This window comes from Macadamia integrifolia, chromosome 4 (genome assembly GCF_013358625.1).
Source record: "Macadamia integrifolia cultivar HAES 741 chromosome 4, SCU_Mint_v3, whole genome shotgun sequence".
NCBI classification, from domain to species: Eukaryota; Viridiplantae; Streptophyta; class Magnoliopsida; order Proteales; family Proteaceae; genus Macadamia; species Macadamia integrifolia.
Window position 1 is genome coordinate 14,639,872 of NC_056560.1, and position 13,093 is coordinate 14,652,964.

Genomic DNA, 13,093 nt, shown 5'->3' on the forward strand with positions numbered 1-13,093 from the left:
TTCGGTTTCTTACCGGTTTGGTTTCGGTTTCGGTCCGGGCTTTGATCTGGTTTTGGTTTGGTTTCGGGTTCATCCGGTCTTCGGTGCGGTTCGATTTGATTTTGGGGTTGCAATACTCGAAACCGAACCGAACCAATAAGGCTTCAGTATGGTTCGATCCGGGTTGTTATCGTTTCGGTCCGGCCGGTTTTACCGGTTCGGTTTAGGAATTGACACCCCTAGCTGTCCATGCATCCCTTGACTGTCTTAGCACCAATTTTTGTACTTACTGAAAATTTTAATGATTTATATTGCCACATGACCAACTTCATTTGCAATGGAACGCAGAAAAGTTGCTCTCCTACGGAGAGAAGAAAAGGAAAGAAAAAAATCTTTTTTTACATTGATAAATTGGAGGTACAAGGTACACACTTGGCATTTCAACAGAACTCAGATGTAGTCACACTACAAAGAACTGTTGATTCTTTCAAGTGTTTCCGCATTTACAATGTTTCTCAGATACCTCACTAAGTAAAACCTACAAATTAATTGCAAGGAATGATACTTTACAGAGAGGGAAGCCCATAAGCTTCTACTTTTCAATGCCCTGTTGCAAATACTGAATCAAATCATAGCCTGCAGTAGTCCACTTGTTGTAGGCATCGGCGCAGGTTTTAATCATGAAATTGGCAGCCTCCCGTTCGCTCATCTCAGGATGGAATCTCTTACGTAGATTCCCAATGGGATCACCTCGGCTGAAGCAAGGCAGCCCACTGTCAACCATCATTAGTACTGTATTGATGATCCCGTTCATATAACGTCGAGCTGCAAGGTACCCTTTCACGCACAAGCTGCAGATATTGTACCAACCATAACAAACAGCAAAAGATTCAAGTTTTGCAATTTAGTCAAAATAATCGACTAAGTTACCCAGAGTCTGTGCGAGTGTGTGCACACGAGAGAGAGAGAGAGAGAGAGAGAGAGAGAGAGAGAGAGAGAGAGAGAGAGAGAGAGAGAGAGAGAGAGAGAGAGAGAGAGAGAGAGAGAGAGAGAGAGAGAACTCACCTTACAAAGTATAGCCAGGTTTCACTTTTCATCACCCCAGATGGGTCAAGCAACTGTGTCATCTCGTGACTTAGCTTAAAATGAGCACTTTCAAAACGCATATTGCCACCAGGGGAAGTTTCCAAGATAAACCCAAAATCAATATGTACAAGCCTGCCAAAACTGCATGAAACAAAAATGAAGAGGTTAGTTACCATCCAAGCACCAGGCCACAGATTTAAATGTCTTACTTGGCATAGAACCATATGTTGGTCTCGCTTGACCCCCACATCTCAATACTGCCAGGAGTACTATAGCTCTATGGCTGATGTATAAAATATGTTTAGGCTCATTCTGGTTGTGCGTAAAATGATATGTAATGAAAAATACTTCAAGAAGAAATGACCAGTAGTGTAGTAGAAAATAGCAATATTTTAGAATGTAGTTGAAATTGAAGTAAAAATTTGTGTGCCACAACACTTCTCAACTAAATCTAAGTTGCATAGTTATGCAAATTGTTGGCAAGGATTAGAGTCTAGAGAAGTTTCCATATAGTCTCGTCTACTATGCAATACAGTTTTCTACATCCAATTACATGGAGCCTCAGTCTTGTTAAATTAATTTTATGTCATAATGATATATGTCCCATTAAATATTTTTTAAAGTGATATAATATTTTAAGGAAAAATTAGCATTGACATGAAGACTCAAAGGGGTGATTATAGTCATGCCTGCCATCATGTTGACACAGTCAGTAGTCGCTTCCAAATTATTGGTATTGTTGATGATCCTGCATCCCTCTCCCCCCCCCCAAAAAAAAATCCTTTCATCTATATACACAAAGTCAAGAGTACAATTGATCATACTTGTCAAAAAGAAGATTCCCATTATGACGATCCTTTGGTTGAAGTAAGAGGCTCGCAACTGCATAACCAGCACTGCTAATTATGAAGTTATCACGGGCAGTTTCAAAACTGGTCGAGCCAACAGGCCCATAGTCTTGTTGAAAAATTTCATACAATCCACCATCAGTGGTTTCACCCATCTGGCTTCTGCTCCGTGTATTAGGTACAACCTGCAGATTCAAATGTGATCAGAAGAAACACCTATTAGCAAGTCTCTCAGAGACATTGATAGATACAAGGTGGATCCAGCCCCCTCCAGCCAGAAAGGACTATCTTGTCCACTTCTGTTGAGTTACAGAAACAAAGACATGCAGTAAGGATGTTCAGCATTTCCTTACATGCGCTGTGTCAACAACCACTTAAAATAATAAACAACACACATTTGTTATGTAGTATATTAATCTAGAAAGTCAAGAGTCAAAACAGGCTTCCATATCATTTCATGTCAAAAATATCACAAATTTGGATTATTGACTCAAACTCCTTATAAATTGACGAGTCTTCCGAAATTTAAGCAAAAAAAGTTGCAATGGATGATATCACAGAGTTTAAATGTTATGACACCAACCATTTATTCACTCGAACTCCTCATTGGTCATATTACTTTAAAATAGAAACAGAACTCATACTATGCCACAAGAAGAAGAAAAAAAATGGCAAGTCCCAATATGCTAGTGTTTATCATAAAAAACACGTAGAATCGTAGATTAGCACACTAGGTTATGCCATCAAGAATCTGCCATTATATACCTCAATTATGCCTCTCCCTGGGCCAGTAGGAAGAACTCCATATGGGAAGAGGTAAAGGTTAAGCCCAACTGCTTCAAAAATGTCTTTGAGGAGTGAAATCACTTGAAGGGCAAGAACATCCTGTCGACAATCATCTCCAACCTGAAAGAAAGAACCATATTTTATGTTGCAAATGCTAACATCATAATGCATCTATTGACTTGAGCACTACCCAAATAGGCATTGGCATCATGGTACTAGATAGTTCCAACTGTATAATGTTAGTTTCAAGAAACCGTTAGTACCCTAGAAAAAACACATGGTTCCAACTTGGTCGTTGGTGCACAGTTTAGGAATACATGGTCAACAATCATCTCTGTGCGTGACTAACAAACAGGCTTACCTTGAAGATGCATGCTTGGGGTTTTATGATGCTGTGATCCCCGTCTCTATCCACCACATTAAATGCGACCAAAATAGGAACTTTCGCAGCAGACTGCATAGGTATCCCACTATCCAATTGAATTCCTCGAACCAGTTTGCCAGGAGCAGTTGGCAAATAAAGGTCATCCCCATCCACTTCAATTTTTTCCAGTTCCCTGTGGTAGAAAGTGAAGTAAATTAGTTTTTCTTCCTTCTTCTTATATATATATATATATATATATATTGGGAGGTAAAATAAAGGTAAGTATATTGTTTTAAACTTGAGAGTTGAGCATAGTCCTGATTTTGAATTGTGGTTCATGATACAAGAATAAAACCAGGTAAGAGTTCAAACTATGCCTTGAGTATAACATCTATTAGAATGTTGACCACCTGGAATTATAGCATCTCCTTTCAAATTCCAAGAGCATTTCAAAACACAAGATGATGATTAAGGAAATCATGATCAAGGTCAAAATTTCGGTCAAAATGCCAAAATTCTGATGACCTAGGTCAGTATCAACAAAGGTTGAAACCCAGCCATGGTCTACCAGGCACAAATTGGTGGAAATGGAAAAAATTTCGACACATTTCAGTCATTTTTCTGAAACGATACATTGAGCCATGGCTCTGTTTTGCAAATTGAGGTCAAAATTTTGACCATTTCGATCAAAACCTCTGTTAACCCCATAAAACAAGATTTTACCCACAAAAGAAAAAACCTTCAATCTCTTGCTGTATCAAGCATAGTGGACTATTTTGGACCATCAACAATGGTCTTTTGCTGGATTTAAGAAAGATTTGTAATGCAGATCAGGGGTTCCAAAACCCGGTTTGGATCGCTTACGGACCAACCAAATCACCAGAAAAAACTCAAATCAAGAAAGGAATGGAAAAAAACTTAAATTTATAATTGGGTGGTAGTACCGTAATTTAGTTGGAGTTCAACTAGGATACACAAGAGGAGTGTAACATACAAGTGGGAGGGGTAAAATTGGAATAAAAGGGTGTACCCAATGCAAGAGGCCCCCGCCACTGCGGGGTCTGGGGAGGATCAAATGTATGCAGCTTTACTCCCACTTCACGAAGAGGCTGTTTCCTGCCTCGAACAAGGTTGAAATGGAGAGCAACCTTACCATTGCACCAAGGTCCGCTCTCAAGGGGTAAACTTGGAATGAAATAAATAAAAAAAAAGGGTCAGAATTAATAAAGGAGAGAGGGAGGGGTATTTTGTAAAGTGGGGATAAGACCATAAAGGAAGTGACGTCGTGAAAAGAGGAAGTTGGTCATCTTCTCACTTGGACGACCCCAATTGCGGAAAACCAGTACATCTTTTGAAGGAGAGAACTCCTCCTGTAGGCCTCTGTTGGTTCTGAAATTTAAAAGGGATGTCAGACTTGAAGAGCTTTCTTGGATGCACACCAATACCAAACCAAATAGCAATAAGAATAAGGTATTGAACTGCTGAAATCAAACTTGATGGACAAAAGGAGTTGCAGGTTGTCTACCACTTGGTTCTCAGAATTCGGAAGGCTTTTGGGTCTAAGATTCCGAGGCTAGAGTTTCCTAAAGGTAAGGAACTTAGGTTTACAGGTTTCAGGAAAGTAGACTGTGGATTGAGGGACTTAAATCCAAATGCTGAGGGCTATAAAAATTAAACGAAAACAGGGGGCATTCCGAGGGTAAGGGACAAAGTAAGAAGAAGGAAGAGAAGGAGATATCACAGGGGAGAGGAGTAGGCTCTCAGTGGAGTTGCATGTGAAGAGTGAGAAGCTGAAGGGTTGTGAATGAATGGGAGATCGAAGGAGCCTTAAAGTCATCAGAGCTCACCGTTTGCGTATTATTGTTCAATGAGGCCAATAATTGAGTGCTTCTAGCAGGTTTGGGAGGAGCAGAAGGATTTGCATTTGGTAGAGGTAAGAGACAGACATCTGGGATTGCTAGAGACAGATTACGGATCTCCAATGTCGACTTCTTCTCCCTTCTCTCTCTTTCAATTTTTCATCGAGCACTTGCTTCATCCCTGCAGGCTGCAGCTGCTCTGCTGCTTCCCTAACCCCATTTAGTTGAAGAAAATTTCATTCCAACAATCACTCCTCTTTGTTGGGATTCTCTAAAATCACCCCCTTCCCCCTTGTACCTATCCTTCTCCAGCGTATTCAATAAATTTTTCTTCGAAATCTCTTTCTTGATCTCCCATTTTTGGTTTATCATATAGACAGCGCAGTTGTGACACTGGAGAGAAAGAGGGGATGCAGAGTACCGTGAAATCTAAGTAACCATTATCCTGGAAATCTTTAACTACTGGAACCAGTCTGATTTGATTACTCACCAACAATGCTAGTAGAATGCAGTGATGAATCCATTAGGTCCACAGATTTGTCCAGCTCCATTTTGATAATGGATCTTTTGCTTCTTCTTGAGAAATCAATCCAGTACCTAAGTTAATCCAGAATAAGATCAAATCCAAAGCCAACTAATTTTGGTCTACCTCTACAGTCTTAATGAAAAGCAACTCATAGTATCACTAGACTAGAACACTAATATCCTGCATGATAGCATCCCTCATACATTATGATTGTGTCTCCCAAAAATAAAAAAATTCATCCTTTCCCTTAAGGATGCTATATTACCCCCAAAAAAATTTTGCATCATTGTCCCCATCAATGAGCCACTTCATTTTCAATTTCTACTTCCAATAAGATGACCTCGGTCAGTTCATCTTCCCGGAAGTTCTGCAATCCCTTTCCCACCCGATAACCCCACCTGTTCTTCAGCCACCCCAATCAGCTATTTCAGCAGCAGGCTCTCTCTCATTTCTCCTCATTTGAAAAAATTATGAACTAGCATTCCCTTTATCTATTTTCCCTCATGTTGACCCAGGGCCCACTATTTGAGGAATAAGGTTTCCCTCTACCCGGTTTTAACTTGTAACTTGAAGAAAGAAATAAGACCACCTTAGATTTTTATGGGGAAAAAAAATTTGGAAGGGTGTCTTGGTCGCCTATGACTTCAAATGAATTTTCCATATGGACTTCAAATTTAGATAAACATGAGTCTTCAGGTCATATTGAGTTTTCCAATTGTACAAATAATGCATAACGGTCTACAATTTGGTTCTATTTTAGTATCTATAGAGATTGGACTTCTAATTCCTTTTGTTTTAAATGTAATGAGCTGAATTATAAGGCCCAAAAAATTGGGAAAAGTCGTAACAAGAATTGTGTGTTGATTACATAGTTTTCAATGCGGAGTTGTGTGTTCGAGTTGTTACTTTCGTGCTTAGCGGAGCTGTCAAGAATTCATTATCTCATTCCTCCTTTCATAAAAGTAGGTTAGGTGATGGATTGTCTTGGTGGTCGACGTAATGCATATAGGACGCTTTGGCTTGACCAATGAACCGATCTATATGATACATCAAGTAGACAGTCAGTACATGATTATAGTCAGTCGTTATAAGCCTGTGGCTGATTTGTAGTGGTGCGTCAGGTTGACAGCCGGCACTCGTTATAATTAGCCATAACCCGCCAATCTTTTTTGCATGGATCCTTGAGCTCGTCCTTGCTTGGAATCTCCATGTAGCCGACCCCATTAAGTTTGGGATAAGGTTTTGGATGTTGTTGTTGTCTTGGTCACCTAGGCAGCAGCTTTTGGTGTTGCCTTGATTTTTTCCCTCCTCCAACGCCTAGGATCGCCTAGACGTATTGACAACTATCCCTGAATCTCAATCACGAATACAACCTCAGCCCTGTCCTATCATCTGTACAGTAAAGCCCTTCATTTATGTATTTTTCATTGTTCTTTAATTAGTCTAGCCAAAAACAAAATGTAAATGACTGTTTAGTATTGTTAGAAGGCTGTCGTGAGAAGAGAAGGAAGGAGGTCCTGTGGATTGTGCAGGCTCCTCCCTTGGTGTTGTCCTAGTCTGACTAGGAGAGTCCTAGTTCAGGTAGGACTGATGTTATGTTAGGAGTTAGCTTGCCTAGTCTAACTAGGATAGTCCTAGTTCAGATAGGACTGATTAGTTAGTTAGGTTCCTATTATGTTTTGGTATTTCTAGTTGTACTAGAACTGCTGTGTTTCTTGTAACATGACTTGTAATAGCTTGATTAAGTTGCTATATAATGAGTAGAGGAGGGCAGCCCTAAGCCCTCACCCTAATGGGTTTTACCAGATCACCAAAGGGCACAAGACCCGAGGTTTTTTTTATTATTTAATTTAATTACTTAACTCTAGGGTACGTAAGACTAAGATCAGGTCCCTTTTGCTTATTGTAGGTGCATGAAAACACACAAACCAAGGCAATGTGTATGGACCCAAATCGGTATGAAGCAAGGCAGTTCTCCCCATGTCATGTTCGAAACCAGCTAAGCTCTCTCTCTCTCTCTCTCTATATATATATATATATATATATTTATATATATATATATATTTATATATATATATATATATTTACAAGTATTATATAGAAGAATGTTTTACTAAATGGAGAGGTATATTTTCAATGAACATCATATGAACTTTCAAGCAAGGGCAAAAAAAAGACCCATTACCAAGTGCTGGTCCCGCCCAGCATGGGGCCCTGGGAGGGGTGACTTTGGAGCCAGTCCCAACCTTTGGCATCTTTTGCAAGTGACGGAGTGAGGCCATAACGCAAAGGTATCATGCACTATTTCAAGTTCATACATTACTGGGTGGGCTTCAGCATTGGGGCATATAAATTTGACATTCAAATAAAACACCAGTTATTTTCATTAACAGCTCAGTAGCAGGTTCAACCATTCTGGCTTACTGGTTCACCAGCCTGGGTCTGCTGGAACACTGACAAGTTAGCAGGTATCAGCAGAACATGTATGAGGTTTGGTCCACCCATTTAATTGCCAGGTGGAGGTTACCCTGGCAGGGTCTCAGAACGCTGGTACCTACTCCAGTAAATATGAAAGTATAGCTGACAAAGTCAACAGAAGTAAAATAGTACCTCCGGATACCAGCTCGGCGCTCTTCCTTCGGAAGTGGAAACAGCACTCCAGAAATTGACGTGACTTTGTCAAAAAAGTCGAATTCCCTTTGAAACATATCACAGGCCTTTGAGGTGAAATTATCAATAATTCTTTGCCTAAAAATGGGCAATAGCTCTTGAAACGAATTATTCTGAAACAACAGCAAGAAGAACACATGAGCAAGCATGTGATGATACATAGCTAAGAATTTGGCCATCCAAGAAAAGCATATCAATGATGCTACTGCAAGATAATGGAAAGGAAAATGATAAATTTGACCAGCCCCAAGTTTTGAATCAAATAATACATACAAAAGTATGACATACTACAGAGGTTGTACAGCTTCAAAAATCAAAACTTGCCATGTAGTAAAACTGGAGAGACATGTACAGGTCCATGTGATAGGGGACACCACCACATCCATCATCTCACTGGTCAAACTTCAACCCCACATGTGCAAGAATTGGCTCAAAATTCATCCCAAAGTTTCATAGAATTACAAAATTGCAAATCTTGTCAAATGACACAATTGTAATCCTTGTCACTTGGCACCTGCTTTTGAAGCACCTCCCCCTCGTATTTCACTGAAATTTGACCGGTGGAATTAGATCATCTCCTCTATCACATGGACCCCTGCCTAGCTGCCCATGTAGCAGGAGAATCAATTCAATAACACATCTGTACATAAATCAATATCATAGTCAAATGATATGGAAAATGCTATGGCCACCACAAAGATCCAGGATACCATTTTATGGTTGAATGCGCCACTATTCAAGTGGGACGAACTGCACAGTTGGGATGCCATCTTTGAGTGGCACCCAGCGCTAAATAAGTGCGAAAGACAGGAAATAAATCACTCCCTTGTTGCTACTCTCATCATGAAGTAGTGCAATCAGCAGATGTATCATCGTGAAACATGCATAGCCTTGCACAATTTTGAAAAGGGGATGAACACTACTTGAACTTAGGAAACACAAACAAGACAACCACAGATGTACCTTTTCAGAGACTGCATCCTTCCCTGATTCAGGGACCTCTCCCTGCCATTATAGAATTAAAATCATATTAGAGTTCCAGTATATATTTCCACCATATTAACACCAAAACAAATACTAACTAATTATCTCGTAAGAACAAATCATGTACCTGTAGATTCCATATCAAAATGTGGGCAAATATATCACTTCTTTGAGTGGCTCTAAGCAAATATCCTTCTACTAAACCCTGTAAAATGAGAAAAGCATCACAATGAATTAAACACCTATGAAAATGAAATAATTAGGCAATAGATAGAAGTAAAACATTCTATACAAATATGATAATTTATAAGGATGCAAAGCATCAAGTAACTCACCCCTTCATCATATCGTAGAGCTTGCACAAGCTGTGGCATGAAAAAGGTTACTCGTTCAGGAGGATATGACTCCAGAACCCTAAGAACATATGCCATGACACGTGGATGACCTTTATATGGAGGAGTAAGAAACTCCAGAGCCTGAGTAATTGAACAAGCAGCCCAGTGTGGCAGTTGTTGTAGAAGTGGTGAATTTTCATCAACTGCCTTTGGAGTAACAAAAAATGGTAAAGCTTCAGGTATGCTGCGCATCTCTAATATGTTTGACTGCATAAAAAAACACAACTCAGGGGGCATATTTCAGACAATGAAAAAAAAAAAATAGATAAGTTAACAACAAATAGCAGGAAAACCGGAAAAAGAAATGGTGGAAGATCTATCTTACAGAGAGATTGTAGAAAAGCAACACTGGTGGTCATTGCATTTGAGTGATCACAAGAACCATTAATATTAAGTAGTAATGCATAAAAAATAAGTAAATTTAACATTTTAAGCCTCCAACGTCAAACCAGTCGTGTCATTTTTATTAGTTTATGTGAAGCACACCACCCATAGATTTTTCTTGTGCAGGCCCTGCAGTTAATGAATAATATTTGGCTTAATCTTATGGTATTACTGTTATGACAATTCATCTTCTCTTGAAGGTGCAGATATTGTAAAACTTTTAAGGTGCTGATTCCCGATAAAAATCTGTTGGCTGTTTCTGATGGGGTTTAATTTCTTTCTTCTGTTTTATTTATTCTTTAGTTCACAATACATACTACCCTAAACCTACCATCTAAATCAACTAACCTAAAACCCTCTACTCCTCTCCAAATCAAAACCCCAAATTCTTTGAGTCTATCCCCAGGATTCCATCATGGTTGATCATCTCTTGAAAGTCTTAATATAAGCTCCCACTTCCAGTATTATGTGATAACCTTGACTATTTTTTCTACGTTTATTTACCATTCCCCTGATAAACTAGTAAAATTCATCAGAAATAAGAATTCAGATGAGAGAACGTACTTGAACCAGTTGGGTTACTTCAGCCTCCAAAGAGGTAGCTGTTGGAAATTTTGAAGCGAAGGACAAAGTAATCCGAGGGTCCACAGAAAATGCAGTTCTAGCATATTCTATCCATTTCTCTGAGCTAATCTTAGACCGAGAAGATAGGTTATCCCTGGAAATAAGCAAAATTACACAGTAGAAAAGAAGTTTTGAGGACCAAAAAGACAAAGGAATATTAGGAATATTAAACAATCACCAAGATGATTAAATTAAGAAAGTTGAGGGAGTATACTTTGAGTTCAGAGGCTGGGCCCAGACTTCAAGCCTATCAGCCTCAAGCTGGCATAGCATTAACAACAACTCTTTCCGTTTTTCTCTTCCAACAGCATAGTTCTCCATGTGGCCCCATATGGGATGATATTGATCCTTCTGCACAGGTTTATTATCTTCTATCAGTACTGAAAATTTTCAAATCCCATAGTGTAAAAGATACATAACAGAGTAACAGACAACTAATTCCAGACATGAACAGCAGAACAAAGATTTATTCTGGTTGTACAGTCCATTCCTACCACATCACCCATAGAACTTCCAGATTCACGTCCACGTCCCTTCAAAGATGAATCCGATTGAATATCCACTCGCTCATTCACAAGATAATTGACAAATATAGAAACAGATTGAGCCTCACATTGAGCAAAAATTTTGTTGTTCATGTCATACAATTCAGGTTCGTAGGCAAACCAACCCAGTGAGGCTCTACAAAATGCAACAGAAACCAATATGAGTTTCCATATGCAAACACATATATAAGATTCCTTATTCACAAGGAGAAAGAACTTTTTTGCCATGTGTATACAGAATCAGGAATAATAAATGAACTGCTAGATTTTCAAAAAGATTATGCAACATTTCATCAATGCTGACAGGATGACACATTAATAAATGCAAGCAGATCCACGGGCTTAACATTTTGTACACAGACCACAGATGATGTGGGCTTAACATGGGAAATTGCCACATCCCAACTTAATTGTAGGTATCCTGTTTAAGTGAAGAAAATTAACAAACAGTTGTTGTACACAACAAATTAAGGTTTTAATGATGATTTAATTTTAGAGATCAGTTGAGTTTTAAAATAGGACTAAACTGGTTTAGCAATTTCTACTTCACAGAGTTTCAGAACTAAATGTTGCAGGATTAGAAATAGATTCTATGATCTTTCAACGATATCATATGTTGCAGAACTAGGGTAAGGAAATGAATTCTGAACTACCAAGAAGGAATATCAGGAAGTGGTGAAGGAACAGTGCCAACGATAATTGAATTACTCTGCAGGTTTGGAAGATATATATGCCAGTTATTTTAGGTTTAGCATAGAGAAGAGGTACACCATAGAATGCAGGTAAAGAATGTGCATGGAATTTAAGTAAGCGTTTGAGATGGTTGTTGCCGGCAGGCTCTATAGATCTTTAATGGTGGCCAACTGGTTTCAGATTTCCTTAATTGCTGAAGGATTTTGGAATAGAATTAAAAGAAATAAACATGAACAGGAAGAAGAAGAATATACAGAGAGGAGGATTGAGAAGGAGGTACAAGAGAAAAAAAAGAGGAGACATCTAGGATCCAGGGGAATTCAGCTGTAAGATTGCTTCCAACTTTCAAATTTTCATTAACTTGAAAAGTTATATGAGAGTTCCGACTCGGCTAATCCGAGAAGCTCCATTATTTGGAACCAAACTTAGAACTAAGAGGAGACATGCAGTGAGGAAAAAGGAGTGTTTAGCATTGGAGGGAAGCCCACACCCATTAGTTCCTTGAACAGCATTTGGTTTATCATCTGTCTATCTTGTAGTCCAGCTAATGTAGGGCTAGGGCTAGAGTAGGCAACTATCAACCCAACCTACAGTAGGATCTCTCAATACTAACAGTAACATCAGTACACTTCATATTTCCTTGTAATAGTTAGGAAGATATTATCTAGCTCGTTTCTAACTTTAGTTTTTACTTTTAGAAAGTAGGAATTCTACTCTATTGGGTTTCTATCTTTGCAAAAGGGAGGGATTTGCTTTTATTTGTAATTAGTTTCCAAATAGGATAATATCTAATTATAAGGGGATTCATTTCCATTTTATGCAAGGAAGGACCCAATTCTGTAATCAATTTAAAGTTTATAAATAAAGGAGGAAGGCTGATCTACAGCTCACGATTAAATGAAAAAAAAAAAAAAAAAAAAAAAAGAGAGCTCTGTGCTAGAAAACTGTGAGATGCGGTGCTTTGAGAGACGGCTTGGGTGAGATGCCCTAAGGAAGAGTGAGATACTCGACCCAACCTATCCCCCTTCCCCATTTATCTTCTTCTTCCCCTTCTCCTCTATTTTTTCAGTTTATTTTCATCTTTAATTTCTGTTACTAGTTTCGTGCAACACCATCAAATATGGATTTCTGGACAGCAAGTTTCTTGAAGATTCCAATCAACTACTAGAATATCGATCCTACTGTACGGTTGGTTCTCATTTGAACTAGCTCCTACATAAATGTCACACTTCTTGACTGCCCAACATTCCGCCTCATACAACATAGCCGGTTTTACGACTATCTTGTAAAATTTTCCTTTAAACTCTAGAGGGCTATGTCGATCATACAACACTCCAGATGTGCTTCTCC

At 38.9% G+C, this 13,093-nt stretch overlaps 1 protein-coding gene across 2 annotated transcripts in view; it reads right to left on the reverse strand.

Annotated features, from left to right (window-relative positions):
- Positions 1 to 362: 362 nt before the first annotated feature.
- Positions 363 to 13,093, reverse strand: part of LOC122077356 (phosphatidylinositol 4-kinase alpha 1-like) — a 34,719-nt gene continuing 21,988 nt past the window's right edge. Inside the window, exons 15-26 of one of the 2 annotated variants that reach the window (XM_042643279.1) lie at positions 11,000 to 11,186; positions 10,720 to 10,856; positions 10,446 to 10,599; positions 9,438 to 9,704; positions 9,230 to 9,307; positions 9,082 to 9,123; positions 8,059 to 8,231; positions 3,061 to 3,256; positions 2,679 to 2,819; positions 1,890 to 2,098; positions 1,045 to 1,206; positions 363 to 830 (exon numbers count right to left, since the gene is read on the reverse strand). In XM_042643279.1, the coding sequence (XP_042499213.1) occupies positions 572 to 830; positions 1,045 to 1,206; positions 1,890 to 2,098; positions 2,679 to 2,819; positions 3,061 to 3,256; positions 8,059 to 8,231; positions 9,082 to 9,123; positions 9,230 to 9,307; positions 9,438 to 9,704; positions 10,446 to 10,599; positions 10,720 to 10,856; positions 11,000 to 11,186 (2,005 nt within the window). In that variant the 3' untranslated portion in view covers positions 363 to 571. Of the gene's footprint in view, positions 831 to 1,044; positions 1,207 to 1,889; positions 2,099 to 2,678; positions 2,820 to 3,060; positions 3,257 to 5,412; positions 5,520 to 8,058; positions 8,232 to 9,081; positions 9,124 to 9,229; positions 9,308 to 9,437; positions 9,705 to 10,445; positions 10,600 to 10,719; positions 10,857 to 10,999; positions 11,187 to 13,093 lie in introns of those variants that run through there. The other variant, XM_042643280.1, reaches the window with a different exon arrangement.